Source organism: Onychostoma macrolepis, chromosome 24, assembly GCF_012432095.1.
Source record: "Onychostoma macrolepis isolate SWU-2019 chromosome 24, ASM1243209v1, whole genome shotgun sequence".
Classification (NCBI taxonomy): Eukaryota; Metazoa; Chordata; class Actinopteri; order Cypriniformes; family Cyprinidae; genus Onychostoma; species Onychostoma macrolepis.
In genome coordinates this window covers 18013271-18032625 of record NC_081178.1, presented here as the reverse complement: position 1 = coordinate 18032625, position 19355 = coordinate 18013271, and the positions used below count along the sequence as shown (strand labels likewise).

The window sequence follows — 19355 nt, the reverse complement described above, 5'->3', positions numbered from 1 at the left end:
GAAGATGAGAGACACCAGACCCAACAATGCAGATGAGCTGAAGGTCACTGTCAAAGAAACCTGGGCTTCCGTACCACCTCAGCAGTGCCACAAACTGATCACCTCCATGCCACGCCTAATTGAGGCAGTAATTAAAGCAAAAGGAGCCCCTACCAAGTACTGAGTACATATACAGTAAATGAACATACTTTCCATAAGGCCAACAATTCACTAAAAATGTTTTTTTTATTGGTCTTATGAAGTATTCTAATTTGTTGAGATAGTGAATTGGTGGGCTTTTGTTAAATGTGAGCCAAAATCATCACAATTAAAAGAACCAAAGACTTAAACTACTTCAGTCTGTGTGCATTGAATTTATTTAATACATGAGTTTCACAATTTGAGTTGAATTACTGAAATAAATGAACTTTTCCACGACATTCTAATTTATTGAGATGCACCTGTACTCTGAGTTGAATGAACTTACTCCTGGACGTGTTTTTGGAACCAGCATACCTCGAGTAAGCAAGGTTTGGGTTAATTAACCGAGAGTTCAGGGTATATGTGACGGTAAGTTAACCTTGCTTTCTGGAATACACCCCCGTTTTGTCTTTTGTTTATATTTCTCCTTTTAGGAGAAACATCTGAAAAGAAGCTGATACTTACATAAGTGCATCCACTTAAATGAGTCCTTTAAATTTTCTGAGCTTTAAAAAAGAAACCTTTGTACAATGACATTTTTTTCAGGAACAGGGAGAACAACAGTGGCAAGAAAATTAAATGTGTCACCGGATGAGAAAATAATAATAAAGAAAAGAGATGGAGTAAATGAAGAGAGATGTAAGGAGAGAGAGACTGAGAGACATGTTACTGATACTGTCTGTGAATCAATCCCCTTCTGCCACTGATTGTTTGCAGAGCCATTAGGAACAGCGTTGAGCCTGTGAAAAAGTACATCTCAATTAGGGTACCCCTCTGTTCATGAGGATAGTGACTGGTGTGGGATGGCCCTTGTGTCACTATTGAGCTATAACCATTGTAAATGCCTAAAAGAATTCAGGCTGTAGTGAAAATGAGGGAAGAAAAAGCCTTGATGCAGACTGAGAAATTTAAAATGAGCTTTTGACTTATTACAAGCTTGTAAAATTACATTAATGTAAAAAGAAGTAAAGGAAATAAAATTTTATATTACATGAATGAAATTATACATTGCATTTAAGGTATTTTTGTGAGGACTGTTCATTCCCTTACTTCCATACACTCATAACAGAGTATCCTCTTTCAAATCTATGTGTGTGCGTGTGTCTGAGGACAGTAACAGGATGATACTTAAATCCCTTTATGTTAATATTGTGGTTTTATGGTAGCAGGCCTATTAATCCTGCTTTAACTGTATAAGTGCTATTATTCCTTCAATAAGATCACTGGCTATGCAGTATAGGATTAAAGACTTATAACTGATGCTGTCATTTTCATGGACCAAGGAACCTTGAATGCTCTCTGTCATGACTGTTTGTGAAGTGAATTCCATGGTGATATATGGAATACAATCTTTAATCCACACAGTTTTTTTTTTTTTTTTTCTCCCTAGCTGCAGCACAGCATGCTGGGCCAAACACTAACTTTAGCTCCAGCAATACGAGACGTTGGTGCCAGTTTCAGAAAGATTTTGAAGCAGCTAGAGCAGCACTCAACAGCACCAGCAAGCTGATAAACTCCTCCACACAGTTTGAGTTTAATGACCTGAGTCACAACTGTTCTCTCGCACACCAAAAAAACAAACAGTCCGTTCTACCAGCACTCACTGACTTTTGCAGGCTTTCTCAAGGCCTGCAATCTTTTTACTTTGCAAAATCATATAGTCTCGTATGGTCTAGAAGAGGGGTAATCAAATAAAGTTCCAAGAGGTCCAGTCTCTATATTTCCTTCCCAGCAGAGGTCTGGCCAGTACTTAAGATAAATATAATATAAATATAAATAAATATAAATGTCCAGCTTTGTAAAGCTTTGAAAAAATAAATAAAAATCCTAAACAGTCAAAATGAGGATATTGGGCTTGAGAGCCAAAGCAGTGGTGTCTGAGAATTTTTCCACCCGCCCTCCGCATCACACACAAAAATCATCAGTTGAGCCCAATCGGATATGAATATTAAAAAGTAAGACTAGATACCTATGTATAGCAGAAGGCCATAAGACTTAGAAAAGATACTGTATGGGGGTTCAGGTTTTTCCTGAATGGTGCTACCGTTGTTGTGTCTCGCGGTCTGGTTGGAACCAAGCTAGGGTCTGGAACCGGACCGTGGTTTGCTATTTGAGGATGTCTGGTCTAGAAGAACAAAACATAACAAAACAAAGTGTGAGTTTTGGGTTTATAAAGTGCTTTCATACAGATATCTGAAAAATCTTTAAATATCAGCATCTGATCTGCTTGTCTTATTTTTCTCTGCACAAAACCAATTTTTCGAAATTGAAATTTATATATCACCTGAAAGCTGAGATACACCTATTTGAAAATCTGGAATCTGAGGGTGCAAAAAAAAATCGAAATATTGAGAAAATCGCCTGTAATGTTGTCCAAATGAATTCTTAGCAATGCATATTACTAATCAAAAATGACGTTTTGATATATTTAAAGTAGTAAATTTACAAAATATCTTCATGGAATATGATCTTTACTTAATATACTAATGATTTTTGGCATAAAAGAAAAATCAATAATTTTGACCCATACAGTGTATTTTTGGCTATTGCTACAAATATACCCCAGCGACTTAAGACTGGTTTTGTGGTCCAGGGTCACATATAGGGATAGTTTTTCCAAAAATGACAATAGACAGACATTTTAATGTCATGGTAAATTAGTATGAGTTTATCTCTTATGTGTTATGTGAAACATAAAAGGAGAAAAGATGCAAAAGCATCATAAAAAGTATACCACTCAAAAAATGATTTATTAATTGATTAATTATTAATTTAATTTAATTTCTTATAATACACTAAAGCAACACAATTATGTCTGTTTAATTTAATTATGTGCACTGTAGTTCATATTGTTGGCACTAACTGAAACTGGCCAGGGTCATTCTTGATACTCTTTTTAAAAAAGGTTCTTTATTGGCATCTGTGATTCCTTGAAGAACCTTTAATATCCACTGAACCTCTGCATTGCACTTAAGGTTATTTGTAGTGGAATAAGGTTCTTTAAATTATTAAATTGTTTGTCACACAAAGAATTACATATACAAAATATTTGTGTTTAGTTTACAAAGTATTTTTTTCAAAACCCATGTAGGAAAAAAAAAAAAAAAGGCTACATTGTCAAGATTTTTAGGGAATATCAAAGCTTTAGAAAACATTGAATGTAGTGCACATGATGTATGGACTACTCCCTCAGTCTTTAAGAATTAGCTCTTATGTTCCACTGAAAGAAAGTCACACAAGTTTGAAATGACATGATTGTGAGCAAATTATGACATTATTGTCACTGTCCCTTTAAATGACATTATTGGTGACCTTATTGACCCCTACAGCTGCAGTTATGAACTGAACTCCTTAAGATTAAAAAGCATTAAGTGATGTTACTCAGCGGTGAAAGTGTAAGGCGGGCGCTTTTCCAGAGAACTGAATTATGGGTTGCTTAACTCCTTTTTCTAGGCTGAGAGGTCCTAGATGGGGTCAGATAATGGGTCATGTGTCTTCAGCAAAGATCAAGCACTAAACCCTGTAAACCCTGCAAAGCCCTGTAAACTTGCTTCTCTCTGCCCCATTTTTGACCACTGGAGACTCTGTCCCTGTGGGCTGCAAGTCCAACTTTGCCCGCCAGAACAGATTACTTGCAGACAGAGAAATAGGGAAAGTACATCTCTTTCTGTGTGTGTGTGTGTAGAGGAGAGGCAGGAACAGTGTTAAAAGACTGGTAGAGGGAAGGAGAGAAGGTGGATAGCTTGTGGGCGTTGATACTACCCATGAGGCCATTTAATGGGCAGTTTGGAATGCAGGGAAAAGACTCAGCTGCCCTCTCAATGGAATTCTGTGTCTTTGAAAAAAGAGAGAGAGGGAGCAAGCTTGTGGGAAATCCTTGCCTGACTGCTGCTGTGATGTTGAATGTTGGCCTGTTTTATTTCACAGAATGTGGCAAGCACAGACACAGAGACACTCCATTGCTCTTGTGTGAACTGTGAAAAACTGTGAACCTGCACAATTTGCCTGGAAGAGGCCAAGCCCTGGAGGCTTTGCTCACAAAACCCATAAAGAGCTCCCTAAAGCACACGCTAGCACTAACACTGCCTCCCTCACTACCCGAAGACTTAGCGTGACCAGACTTGTTCCATATTTATTGCCTCTGTCTGTGGGTCTGTCTACCTATGAGTGTTCTGTGTATTTGTGTTTGTCTGTCTGTTTGTTTGGACCTGTCTTATGAATTTTCCTATTACAGTACTAGCTATAAGGTTCGTTTTGATATATTTACCCTTGGTAAATATGATCAAAGAAGGCTGTGAAAATTTATCTGCATTGTTAATCCTTTTGATCTTTTATTAAAAAAATTCACAAAAATCTAACCTTTCATTGGATAATAAGAATTTTAAATGCGGGGAAATATCATTATGAAATAAATGTTTTTCTCAAATACACGTTGGATACAATTATTGGCACCCCTAGAAATTCTTATGAGTAAAATATCTCTGAAGTATATTCCCATTCATATTCACAATTTTGAGCACTCCAGGGTGATTATGAACATGAAATTATCCAGCCATGGCTTCCTGTTTCACAGAAATATAAATAGGAGGGAAAACAAAGCCCAAATTCCCTTAATCATCCATCACAATGAGAAAAACCAAATAATATATTTCTGATAATTGAGCTTCACAAATTAGTGCTGTGGCTTTAAGAAAAGAGCCAGAGCAGTGAAAATTCCCATTTCCACCATCAGGGCAATAATTAAGAATTTCCAATCAACATAAAATGTTACGAAACTGCCTGGAAGAGGACGTGTGTCTATATCGTCCTAATGCACGGTGAGAAGGAGAGTTTGAGTGGCTAAAGACTCTCCAAGGACCACAGCTGGAGAATTGCAGAAAATAATTGAGTCTTGGGGTCAGAAAATCTTTCAGAAAATTGTTAAACAGCCCCTACATGTTGCCCCTACAAATCACCACATGTTGTTTGGGAGGGTTTCATGAAAAATTTTCTAGCTCATCCAAAAACTCCAGCATATTCAGTTATCAGACACGACTCGAACTTCAAATGGGACTGGCTTCTATGGTCAGATGAAACTAAAAAATGAGCTTTTTAGCAGCAAACACTCTAGATGGGTTTAGTGAACACAGGGATAAAAAGTACCCCATGTGTACAATGAAATATACTGCTGTATTTTTGATGTTGTGGGCCTTCATCTACGTTCTGATTATCATTCTGAATCCAATTCATAGTCTTTTTTCAGCTTTTTGTTCAAAATGTTGTTTATTGATTTATTTTATTTATGAAACTTACCCACATTCAAGTGTTTATAAAAAACAATGCATCAAGCTAGAATAAAATGTTTTGTTTACAAGCAGATACCCTGTTCTTTCTTTTGATGTTTTGTATGTTCAGATATGCAGATAACAAAATATATACAAATTAATACCTAAATTGGGACATAGTAGTATACTTAAAGTATGATGTAAAGTCCACTTAAAGAAAACTTACGAGTATACTTGCAGTATAAAACTACTAAACTAGTAGTTTACTGAGACTATACTTCAAAGTGTACTAAAAATGCTACAAGTATTTAATTAGTAAACTATCAGTATACCTATAAGTTCACTTTTAGTGTAGTTGCAGTACATACTAAAACATAGATGTGAACTAGTTGTGTACTCAAAGTTTACTACTGTTATACTTAAAGTATGCTTAAAAGTATATTTTTATATACTAGAACAATGATGGGCAAACTTAGCCCTTCCAGGCCACTTTCCTGCAGAGATTTGATCCAACCCTGATAAAACTCACCTGCCTGTAGCCTTCTAGTAGTCTTGAAGACAATGATTAGCCGGTTCAGGTGTGTTTGATTAGGGTTGGAGCTAAACTCTGAAGGAAAGTGGCCTGGAAGGGCCAAGTTTGCCCACCCCTGTACTAGAAAGTGGGCCAATTTAGTCCCAAGAAGTATTGAAATAGTACACTTACAAGTATACTGTGCACTAGTGCACTGATATTTGTGTACTTACTACATAAAGTATACTTAAAAATATACTTGAACTTTACTTAAGTATACTTAATAAAATAAACTTGAAGTATACTTCTTGGTAAGGATATACTTAAATATGACATTTATTATAATGGGTTTATTTGAAGATTGTTTTAAGTTCACTTAAATTAGACATTGATTTTTTTTTTTTAAAGTCTAATGTTAAAATTGATAGCTCTCAATTATACTGTAATTTTGAATGGCTATAGTCAATGGCTAAATATTAGGGAAAAAATAAAAATTTTCTTGGGACATCAGTAGTATTGGCATCAGTGATACTCGCCTTCAGTCATAAAAAAAATGGCATTAAACAAATATTAAAAATATACTGACTTTGTGTTGTTTCTACATTAATTTGAAGATTGAATGTGAAATTATTGCAATATAAAAGTATATTCAAAAAGTGTGATTAATGACAGCACTAATATATATATATATATATATATATATATAGTACTCTCTCTACACATCAATAAAATAAAAATAATAAAAATTAACTAATATTCATTCTTTTATTTCTCTCTCGTTTAGAGGATGACAGTTCAGGTTCCCCATATCATCGTGAGAGGCGTAATGCCATCAGTGGGCAGGCTGCGGTTCTGGGCGTATCAGGAAAACTTAGTGAAGAGCCATCCACCTCTACTGAAGACCGCTCCCCATTAGTGAAGAAAGAGCTTCACAGCTCTCTGCCCCACCTGGCAGACCACACCCTGCCCTATAGGGGGACACTGTTCGCCATGGACCCTCGCAATGGATACCTGGACCCTCACTATAGTGAGTTATTACTTTGTCATGTTCTTTGGCCATATTGGGACAAACACCCACTCACTAATTTTTTGGTTCCAATTTATCTATACATTCTTGTCTTTTTATCCTATAAATATGTTAAGCCCATCCTTAAATCCTAGAGGGATAGTCCACTCAAAAAATTAGAAATACAAAATGACATATCCTGTGTGTGTGTGTGTAACAAATAATAGACAGTGACAAGAAATTTGCATACAGGAAATGTGTATGAGGAACAAATTGAAATTTGATTTGTTACTCACTGAAAGTCTTCTGCCATTTGCCTTACATTTTTGGGTAAACCTATCCATATAGAAGTTATGTTGTCTCAGTAATGTGTTTTGCCTAAGACAGTTACCATGAACACCACGTCCTGATAGACTGTAGATGTTGTTGGTGCATAAAACTCAAGGACAAATGTTTAGTGCAGAGCTAGCACGCTAAATTTTCCCCTCTGTGAGGCGAAAGGCAAAGCTGCTAACGGATTGATTGGGCCTGACAGTTGACTAGTTGCCCTTTCTTTTTCATTCGCTCTTGCTTGCCTTTTAATTTTTTTTCTGCGGGGAAGTTAGTATGGGGGACGTTCTTCTCTGCTCCCTAATTCCCTCATTAGGGGCAGAGTGTAAGCACACAACTCCAGTCTCACTCATCAACGGCATGATCAAAGCGCCACAGAGAGGAAAGCAGTCAAACTCCCCCTGCCTTGTTCTTTTCCATATTCTCTCTTTCTCTTGTCTTGCCCACCATACTCCCCCATCATTTTTCTAATAATCATGAGAGACTCTTAGCAAGAGAGTGAGAACATGTGAATGGACAGGATAGAGTAAAGGAGAGAAATAAAGAGAGAGAGAGACAGATGAGGCTAGTCAAAGCCTTTTAAGAGGTTAATTTTGTGGACCACCATTGCCTGACCATCACCTATGGACGAGGATTCAATGTGATGGCTTGTTTAGTTTCGATAAATTGGCCTTGAATTGTGTTTGATGGTGTAGTTTTAATCTATAGTACTTAATGAAATGCCCTTACCTTCATTCTCTCTCACAAAACCATTTACTGTATCACTGTTTAGACCTTTTCATTAGCAGCCCTGTGCTTTGTTGGTCTAGTTTTGGTCTGTCCATCTTAATGCACAAAGGTTGACTACAAATTGACCCATCAGAACCCTAACATACTGACTAACAAAAGTGTGACCACCTCAGCAAATCTGCCACTTTCTTTGTACAGAAAAACCTAGAGAAATAGGCAGAGAGTGTTTTAATAGGGGGGGGGGGGAGTATGGATGGATCTATCTATCTATAAAAAAGATCTATCTAAAAACAGCAAGGATAAGTTGAAAATTCTGTCTTTAAGCACTCATTTAACTGAAGACGTTATAGAAAAATTAAGGAAGACCAAGAAAAAGAGTGACATGAAGGGAAAAGAGAGTTATAATGTGGGGGAGTGACAGACTGAAGGAGCAATACAAGAAAGAACAAAAGTGAAAGAGGGGTGTTCCGGGTGGCTGGAGCCTGTAGGGGGAGGCTGGGGGGCAGAGGGTGCGGGGTGAAAGGGTGGTGGGGGTCAGAGGTCAGTTGGAGAAGGCAGACATTGAAACAGAGGGGTTCAAAAACGGCATGAGAAGTCAAAAGGGGCCTCTTAGTCAGTCCATTCTCTCTGCATGGGGGATCACCAGGGTAGCAATGAACTGTGGAGTGGAGAAAGTTGATGGAATGAATTCTGGAAGGAGTGGGAGGCCCCACTCACTGACCAGGAAGAAATTCTTTCTTGAGAGATATTTCACAGACATGCCTCTGGCAATTAATTAGATTTTTATTAAATGAAAAATGTGTTGTAGTAGCACCTAATTGCTTAAGCTAGCTTATAGAACAGGTGAACTTGTTTTAAAGTTCTTTTAAACTACCTACAGCTTCATAATTTGCGAATGCCATTACTTATTTTTTTCTCACAATAAGAGATATCGTGAAATGTTTTCATTTTCTTATAAACCCGTTTTAATGCAAGGTTTTTTTTTTGTTTTTTTTGGTGTGACATTTGAAACCCATTTTGTCTAGACTGAGAAAAATGCTTGATATAGTCCTATGAGTGAATAAAGGGCTCAGTATACTTTGTGGATCATAGATGTAGTGTACACTCCTCACCAGAGGGGATTATGAGAGGCCAGGACCCTTTAACTAACCCTCCCAAGCCCCATCACCCCTCAGCTCTTTAAAACCCACGCTGGCGCCATTCACTCACTTCCACAGGCTTTGAGGTGTGAAAAACCTTGACCCCCATACACATACACACACTCACATGCGACAGAGCCTCCCTGCCTTTCTCTTTCCCTTTGGAGATCCATCAGCTCGTAAATGTGTCCCAGGTGTGCGATAGTGTAAGTGTGATCCCACGTTTGTGTGTGAGTATGTGATGGAGAGCGAGTCGGGCTCTTTGTGCTGTGTATGCACTAGTACTAGAGGTAGGTAAAGCATGATTACTCTTCCTATGGCGCGTGTCAAGGCCTAATGCGCCTAAATGAGCCTCCACCTGCCGCCTCTGCACACCTGGTCACCACGGCAACACACAGCGGGGCACCCTGGGAGTGGGTGTCAGGAGCAAAGTGCCAAATGACAATTGCCAGAGGAGGGGGAAGGTACGGATAGTGTAGATACAGCAGGAACCTCTGAGAAAGTCCCACAAATCTCCTCTCTACTGCTTTGACGAGTCAAGGCGCTAATACTAAATTTACACAAACTCCTCGCACCCACTGCATAAGTGCATAAAGGCCTGGCGTGTTTAGCATAAAGAGTGTACAGGATAAATAGACCTCTTTGTGAGCATTAGATGAAGCATTAGCATTAGCCGTCGTTCCTGAGCCTTATCCTCTTTTCTCACACAAACACTGGATAAGAGTCTCATGGTCCCGCTTAGCACTATGCTAATACACAGTACGGATAAGACGGCGGGATTGAAAGATGGATTAATGAAGGGAAGAGCGCTAAATGTGTGGAAGTGTGAAATGCGGCTAGCACTGAGACATCTGTTTATATTGTCTGCTGATTAGCAGGTCATTGGTCCGCAGTAACAGAGAGGCACTTGCTGGCGTTGCACTTCTTATCTCTCTTGAGGAAGTGGAAGATCCTTCTCTTCTTTCTCTTCGTCGTCTTTCCTAATTGTTTGTATTTTCTTAAACAGATGTGCTCTTTGCCAGTAACAGCCATGTCCCATTAAGGGATTTACAGCATGCTGAATTGAATGTTTTCCTTTTATATGAACTTTTAAGATGGAATGCAAATGTTTTGAATAAGGCGAGCAGGGAAGGACAAAATCTTGCTGTTCTGCAATGTTTTAAAATCTTGGACATACACATGATTGTTCCACCAGCTAAGCCATTTCCTTTGCTTAGCAAACTCAACTGAACAATAGGTTTATTTATGTTCCTCAGTGCAGTCTTGGCTGTCTTTACAGTCTTAAAACATTTGTGCCTTTTTCACAAACACTTTCCTAAAGGTCTCAAGAGTTTAGCTCTTTGAAGCCCCCTTGTCCTTGACATTCAAGCCTATGAGTGTCATTACTGCAAAGAGGGTGCTCTCCTAAGCCTACTTAGTGCCGGTCTACAACTTCTCAGTGTGAAATACTGTCCCCACTCAAAAGCAAACTGGCTCGCACCTTTAGCTTGATCAGCGGTGTGGGGCTACAGTTTCAGTCCTCTGTGTTCCTTGTTGGATAAAGATCTACCAAGTTTCCTGAAGCCTGTAATCCTTTACCAAAGTCTCATTGATTCCTCACACCAGAGTCCAGACAAACCCACATGAGGAGGGACTGATGATATCCCACCAAACAGACACAACCAAACTTCTGTGACTGCTTGCATCCTGTCTGGTCAGCTCCACATTGGAATACACCATATTAGAGAATATTCCCACTTCATTGCCCTTGGTGGAGCATAGCAAGCCACTGCTGACTGAACAAAGAACTTGTCAAGGGCTTTCTGATATTATGAAAAAGGTTGAGTTTGACATTGATATATTGGATGGATAGTGCTGGGTGTAACACCCTGCTTCCCTCCAAAGTCAAACCTTCACTGACAGTTGAACTGTAAATGTCTGCTGTCAGACATGAACATGACCAGAACAAACTGTATATTCTGGATAACCATATGAAATTAGCATATGGAATTTGGTTGCTTAACCAGGACTTTTCATGGATATAATTAATCTAAAATTAAACTTCCATCTATTCTGGTTGTTGGCCAAGTGAAACCTTTGGTCACTTCCAGAACTTCTCCCATAGTTGTGAGTCTTGATGACATGAGTTGAAGTGTATGACTGAATGGAAATACTTTTTTCTTTTTATTTGTCTTTCTTTCTTTCTCCATAGTCCACTGGGTCAAAAGGGCCCATAGTAGAAGAATAGCTTTAGTTTATACGCCAAAGTTTGTGGAAAGTCTGGGAACTTTCAATGCCTTTAATGTAGCATGACTATAGTTTTTCAAAAGTTTACTTGCTCTGTAATCATAAAAACAATGATGCCTCAAATTGAAGATACAAGCCTAAGAGAGGCTCCCACTGACCACTTCAAGGGCAAGGATGGTCTGCATGATTGTTTCCATATTGGATTTGTGAAAGAGGGGCCCTGCTTTGGCCCAGCCAGAGCTCACAGGGGTCAAGATGCCTGGAGCAGTCTTTGGGCACTAGTAATAAATCTCTTCTATTCATTCATCCTGATCCTTTCATTCTGAGGGGGAATCTTTCACTGCTTTTAGCCCTCTTGGTCTAGTACACCACAAATAATCGTAGAGCTTATTAAAAGGAGTCTTGTACCATCACATTCCTATGCTTCTTTTACTTACCTCTTTTCGTTTTCTTTCACCTGGAGGGTTCAGGGTGAAGCATGTTGAGAGTGGAAATGCTCTTCAGCACTGCCTGATATTGGAATAATGAACATCAGTTGCTTTCTCTTTATGAGGCTCTTCATTGGCTATCTCAGAGATGTCTTGGAGAGAGAAACGGTAAGAAAGCCTGTTTTGAAGGATAGAGGCAACTGTTGTCAGTAACTTCACTACCCACTGTCAAGATTTTGGTTTAAAGACATGGGAGACCTATGAGGTCCCTTTCTCTCTTTCATTCTCTCTCTTTTTTTTTTTTTTGTTCAAGTGGACTACTACTGTGTAAATCTATCACACCACTACTCACTCTCATCCTAACATGCTGCTCTTGTCTATTGAATAATCTCAGTGGGTATTCAGAGAGCATTACACTCGCTCCAGTATTCTCTCTCTCTGTGTGTGTGTGTGTGTGTGAATTTGCTTTAAACAAGCATATAATATCCAGCTTTATTTTTATTTAATATTTTTATTTTACATGGCCATTTTTCACATCCTTTGTGAGCCATAGATTTTAATGCCAACAAAAATATGTTTTAAAGGTTACAGATTTGAAAGGTTACAACGGTGTACATGCACAATATTTTTCAAAACAGCAATGAAAATTCTGTCCTCTTTTAATGTTAATCAAACCACTACTCTTTACTTTTCTCAGCCTGTATTTGAAGGGAGAAAAAGTGCTAATAACATTTCCTTGCCCTAATTATTACTATTAGTCTATATTTGGTAACTAGGGATGCACGCCTGCCCTCGGTACTTATCACAAGAAAAGCCAAGACAGAGGAATGGAGGGAAAGAATGCTAGGTAGAGGGGAGGGGGTAACTAAGCAGAAAATGAAGAGGAACATAAAAGAATGGGAGCTGAAGGAGGTCAGGCCCATCACAGGCTTAGCATTGCCTTCAAAGATGGCTGGGACAGGTGGCAGCTCGAGACAATCTCACTCTGCAGGGCAGCATCCTCTCAGGAGGAGATAAGGGATCCCTCTGTCCATCCTCCCTCTCCTCGTCTTCCACCATCCCCCCGCTCTCCTCACCTCTCCTCTCCTGCGTGGCACTCTGTGCTGGAAGCTCTTTGATGTGTGTGAAGTGGGATGACTGGCTGGGTATGAGGTACAGGAAGGGTTCTGCGTGGAGGTCTCTGAGGTGCTCGCTACTCGGTGCTCTCATTAAGGCAGTGGGGTCGGGTTAATCAGCTTTAAAGTTTATACACATACACTTTTGTCTGCCAGCCCTGGGCAGCCACCCCTGGGTACCACCTGCTTGATAAAGAAGCAACAAAGGCAAACAAGAGATGGCGAGTGTTAGAGACAGGAAGAGAAATGTTCATTCCCTGACTCTCTTAGTTGCGCTTTCTCACTCTCCTAAGGCCTGGTCTCTCAACGAGACCTGTGTTGCTGAGGATTATTTGGGAAGTTTTGTTTGGTGGGACAGAATAAATGGATTACAACTCCTGCTTGTTTTTAGGCCATAACTCTCTGGGTGCCGAGAGAGATACGGGTTTGCGCTGAGGGACGGAGCGAAGTGCAGAATGTGGACGTGTAAACAAAGGGGAACAAGTGACAAATGTGAAAAATGAAAATGCAGGGAGTTGTGCCGATTTATCTTCTGTTGGAGCAGGTCACAGATTCTGAAAACATCAGCTGTTGAAACTGAAGCTAATTTTATTCACAATGTATTTAGAGTTCTAAAGTCAGCAAGTGAAGCAACTAACGTTTTTCAAACAGGAAGAGAAAAGTTAGTGACAAATAAAGAGTTTGAAAGTGAGACAAATTGAGCCAGTTGGGTGCAGGTATTAATATGCCCTGAGGTGCTGACCCATATCTACCCCTGTGACCTGACCATGATTACACGGATTACCTCGATACAGAATTATCTCTCTCCACCTTTTGCTGTCTTGTTTAAAAGAGGCACATGGGGATTATTGTCTTACTGGCCCTTCTTAATTATCCCTCTGTGGAATGTTCAAAAATCAATAGAAGAAACCTGTTCTGTGATTGGCTAATCTAATGATAAAGCAACAATTTGACCTGCTCCTCTTCTCCTGATGCCTCCTTTTACACTGCATTGTAGAAAAGCACAATCAAGATTTTTTTCATTGCTAAGTTCAACATTTTATGTAATTTCTATATCCATACAGGGAAAAGGAATAGGAATAAAAATAGTAACCTATATTTAGTCTCTTTACTATATATCATCATGTAACATTATATTATCTTATTGTTCGATTTGTTTGTTTTTTCGAAAATTTGTTTTACATCATCATTTTCCATGATGAAGAATGGACAAAAAAGCAATAGTGATGTGCAGAACTACGTATTTTCAAACTTGACCAGTTGATGGTTTGCCTGAACTAATCCGTCTAACCTGATGTCTAAGAGACCATGATCAAATGCGTTTCTTCAGGGCAATTTACAAAAGGTGTGCTCTTGCATTCAAAAACAGAACAGAACCAAATGCTGAAGAATCTCTGGATAATTATTTAGTATAAAAGTAGTTAAACTCATAATTTACTAGTTGCTTGGTGGAGCAATAGTAGATCAGACGGCCATTGTTATAGGATATGGGATCAGTTCGTTCTTTCTTTCTCACTTATGCTTCAGCACAGGATTTTTTTTTTTTTTTTAATTTAAGGGGTGGAATCTATTTACATTCAATAGTGATGAACAGCAGAGGGCCAGAAACATACAGTCTGACTCACAACACTCACTTTAACAACCAAAATATTTATTCACCCTTCTCTCCTTCCCTCCCTCCATATCTCTGCTTTGTTTTTCTCTGCCTGCACTCTACCACCTCAATTCCAGGCACATTTGGTGCATTTGGATAATTTATACCACTGTAATTAGCCCATTACAGACACACTAATCTAGAACTGTAATTAAACAGAATGCACAAAAGTCAACAGTAACCCCCGCAGAGCAGTGCTCAACAGCGCTCATGTGTGTTTACATGCACGCAGACGCAGCTGGATCCAGTGTGTGTTTTATAATACACATGCTGGTGTTTTGGTGTCCTCAAGGTACGCTTCTCATTATGAGCTTATCAACTGCTTACAAGAACACACAGGTGTGCTTTTGTGTCTGTGATACTTTTTTTTCTGGTTCACACACATATACAGTGAAATAAGCACTTGCTTTCCCATTGACATGTATAACTCATACAAACTCACAGGGTTTAATGCTCATCGGCCCTTCAGTCATCAGCTCTGTGCAGGCGAGCATGTTTGAGCAGTGAGATCATGAGTGAGTAAAGAGGCGTAATGAAATCTGGCAGCGAACAAGGCACACACACAACATAGAACAGCACAGAACCATCATATGTTCCACATTACAGATTCACAAAATCACCAGCCTCTCTCCCTTCGCTTATCACACCTCTGACAATTTATTACACTATCCTTGTACTTACTTATTCAGTGAGGCAGTGACTCGAGTGTTAGTGTTAAAATAGTAAATGAGGTATAAGAGTGCCCACTGTTAAAAAAAAAAAAAAAACCTTTTCAAAAGATTGTTTTAGTATGAATAATATGAGGCAAGTTCTTAGAAATGTGCTCTTCATTTGGTTTTGAAAAGGAAAAAAGAAGAAAAGCAGTAACATTTTTTTTTTTTTTTTTCCTTAACCGTATGGAAGTTTTTTATTATGTGACTAGGGCGGATTGCTTTATGGCAGCAGCAAATGCCGGTGTACAGCTGTTCACTGTAATTATGACAGTAATACCTTTTCTACAGTGAATATCATTCAATTAAGTTAAAATACACAAAACTACATAGTTGCTTTAAGCCTGAGATCTTAGTCATTATTTTAAAAATATGTATAAAAATATTTATATTTAAAGTTTTAACAGGGCTCCAAAAACATAAAAAAAATAAATAAAAAACACGTAAGGAGCCAAACAAAAGGTGCAATCTTTTTTAAGTGCCAGAGAATACAATTTTCTTTCTTTTTTTCTTTCTTTCCAGTTCAATTCAGTTCATGTTTATTTGTATAGTGCTTTTCACGATACAAATCATTGCAAAGCAGCTTCACAGAAAATTAAAATTTCTACATTCAATTTAGGAGTAGCTTATCAGTGGTGACTATGTCAAGGTGATGTTCATATGGCAGAAATGTACAGTAAAAAGTATGCAATTAGTTAATGATGTAGCTATTCAAACAGACCGTGAACACTATTAACAGCAATGATTATATTTTGCAGTCAAACTTATAGCAACATTTGGTAGTTTTGTATGTTGATTCAGGGTTGGCATCATCTGAGGTCCTCTGACGGGTTGGCATCATCTCTTCTTAGGTGTTCGGTCATCTCAGATCTTTGTTAGGGTTGGATCCAGACTGAAGCTGTAATTCTTACCTCTGGATGCCGATCCTGTGGCAGAAACAGCGAAGGAAATAGAGAAAAAAATAGTAGCTGCTGTTTCAACCAAGCAAAAATAATGTGTTCAACCCGAGGAAAACAATGATAACGTGCATTTTAATCAGATATAACTGAAGTACAAGGTTATGCGATACATTATGTGAATGCTTGACTAAAGAGGTGTGTCTTTAATCTAGATTTAAACAGAGAGAGTGTGTCTGAACCCCGAAAGTTATCAGGAAGGCTGTTCCAGAATTTGGGAGCCAAATGCAAAAAAGGTCTACCTCCTTTAGTGGACTTTGCTATCATAGATTCTACCAAAAAGTCCAGAGTTTTGCGACCACAGGGAACGTGATGGATTGTAGTATAGTAATATTTTGTAACTGATACGGAACTTAATAGGTAGCCAGTGTAGAGACTGTAAAACTGGGGTAATATGGTCTTATTTTCTTGACCTGGTAAGGACTTTAGCATCTGCGTTTTGGACTACCTGTAACTTGTTTATTGAAGATGTAGGACAACCACCTAGCAGTGCATTACAATAGTCCAGTCTTGAGGCCATGAATGCATCAACTGCATCAGAAACAGGAAACATGTTCTGTAGCTTAGCAATGTTTCTAAGATGGAAGAATGCTCTTATTGTAACATGTGAAATATGATTTTCAAATGACAAGTTGCTGTCTAATATAACACCCAAATTATTGACTGGAGAGGAAGTAACAGTACGTCTAACTCGGTGCAAATTGTAATCTAGGAGATTCTGTGTACTGTTTTTTTTTTTTTTCTGGTCCAGTAAGTAACATTTCTTAATATAGTAATATGTCTTATCCGAATTTAATAGGAAAAAAAATATGGCAGCAGCTATTTGCACTAAGTGTAAATAGTGATAGATGCTATTTACACTAAGTAATACAAGTAATGTTATGCGTTTATGTCTGCCCTCCTTTTACAGCATCAACATTTTAATCCCTTTTGTAAATGTCCTGGGAACTAAGGTTCACTTAAAGTGGGAACTAAACGTATTTTCCAACTCGACAACTATATACAGTCACAAATAATTTTTAACTACATAACATCTGTGCCAATTTCACCATAACTATGTCAGCATCACTTGGCCATTGACTGTAGTTTGGGCTTCTCCTCAATGTATCCTATAAATGTTGTCATATGTCTTGCACACATCCAGTCTGATTTTCTTTATTAGTAACATGCAGTTATATAGGAGATGTTGAATTTCATCTTTAGTTCCTTGCGTTCTTTCTTATAATGTAGGTTAAAAGTAAAAATATGAATGCAATATAGCGCATATATTTAGCAAAATGCTCTGATATTTTGTTGTTATGTTATTTTTTCTAGCTGACAAATGAGCTTTTCCAAATGGTTATTCTGAGGTAAATGTATTGTTACGTGGCATTGTTTACAAGTTTACATGTTTTCCGCAGTTTGAAACACTGAATGAGCACTTACAAGAGATATTTCAGTAAGGTGTACTGTAGGCTATCTTAAAATATAGGCCCACATCTTGATGTCTATTCATGTAAGAAGTCAGAAGTCAGAAAGAGTTTTATTGCCAAGTATGTTTGCGAATACAAGGAATTTGTTTTAGTGTCAAAAGCTTCCAGTACAAAAAGATAATAACACACAGATAGTAAAATAAGATGAGAATAAAAATACACATATGTATCTATAAATAAACAAAAATAGAAAAAAATTAATTTAAAAATAAAATAAATTGTATGCACAGGTGTGCTATAGATGAAATAGATTACGAATAGAATAGAATGTAGGGATGTAATAGGATGTAGGGTGGTAACAAATAAATATAAGGCTATTGCACATATTTTTATTTTACAATGGGGGGAACATTTAACTGTTCATGAGGTAGATTGCCTGGGGTAATAAACTGTTCTTGCGCCTGGCTGTCCTGTTATTTGGTGCTCTGTAGCACTGGCCAGACAGCAAAAGTTCAAAAAGGAGATGGCTTGGATGCAAGGGATCCAGAGTGATTTTCTGAGCCATTTTCCTCACTCTGGATGTATACAGTTCTTGAAGGGTAAGCAGGGGAGCACCAATAATCCTTTCTGCAGTCCGACCCGTCCTCTGTAGTCTTCTGATGTCTGATTTTGTAGCTGAGCCAAACCAGACAGTTATTGAAGTGCACAGAACAGACTCAATGACTACTGAGTACAACTGTGTGAGCAGCTCCTGTGGCAGGTTGAACTTCCTCAGCAGGCAAAGGAAGTACAATCTTTGTTGTGCCTTTTTAACAATGAAGTCTGTGTGAGTGTCCCACTTCAGGTCCTGAGAGATGGTGGTGCAAAGGAATCTGAATGACTCTACTGCTGCCACAGTGCTGTTCATGATGGTGATTGGGGGAAGTGCAGGGAGGTTTCTCCTGAAGTCCACAATCATTTCCACTGTTTTAAGTGTGTTTAGCTCAAGGTTGTTAAGACTGCACCAGACAGCCATCTGCTCAACCTCAAGGCTCGTCATCGTCCTGGATGAGGCTGATGACTTTAGTGCTGTCCGCAAACTTCAAGAGCTTGACAGAGGGATCAGTAAAGGTTCAGTCATTGGTGTACAGGGAGAAGAGCAGTGGGGCACCAGTGCCAAAGCTGGTGGTGCGGCTGTTTGACATGAATTTCCCCAGTCTCACTAGCTGTTGCCTATCTGTCAGAAAGCTGGTGATCCAGTGACAGATAGAGCTAGGAACAGAAAGCTAGGTTAGTTTGGTCTGGAGTGTTGGGATGATGGTGTTGAAGGCCAAACTGAAGTCCATGAACAGGATCCTCACATAATTCCCTGATTTATCCAGATGCTGCAGGATGAAGTGCAGTCCCATGTTGACTGCATCATCCATGGACCTGGGCGGTGTCTCCTAAAAGCACTATAAGCCTAAATTGATCGTAGCGCTCCATTGGTTTCAATGGGTCTACGATATATATACTTAAGCTTACAATGCTTTTGGGAAACGCAGCCCTGTTTGCTTGGTAAGCAAACTGCAGGGGGTCCAGTGATGTCCTTCAGATAAGCCAACACCAGTCTTTCAAATGACTTGATGACCACAGACGTTAAAGCAACAGGTCTGTAGTCATTAAGTCCTGTTATCTTAGGTTTCTTTGGGATGAGCATGATGGTAAAGCGTTTTA

At 38.7% G+C, this 19355-nt stretch overlaps 1 protein-coding gene across 1 annotated transcript in view; it reads left to right on the top strand.

Annotated features, from left to right (window-relative positions):
• The window catches only part of gli3 (GLI family zinc finger 3), a 171654-nt gene that overhangs the window by 65199 nt on the left and 87100 nt on the right, over positions 1 to 19355 (top strand). The window contains exon 3 of the mRNA XM_058765221.1: positions 6740 to 6982. Coding sequence (XP_058621204.1) covers positions 6740 to 6982 — 243 coding nt within the window. The remainder of the gene's footprint in view (positions 1 to 6739; positions 6983 to 19355) is intronic.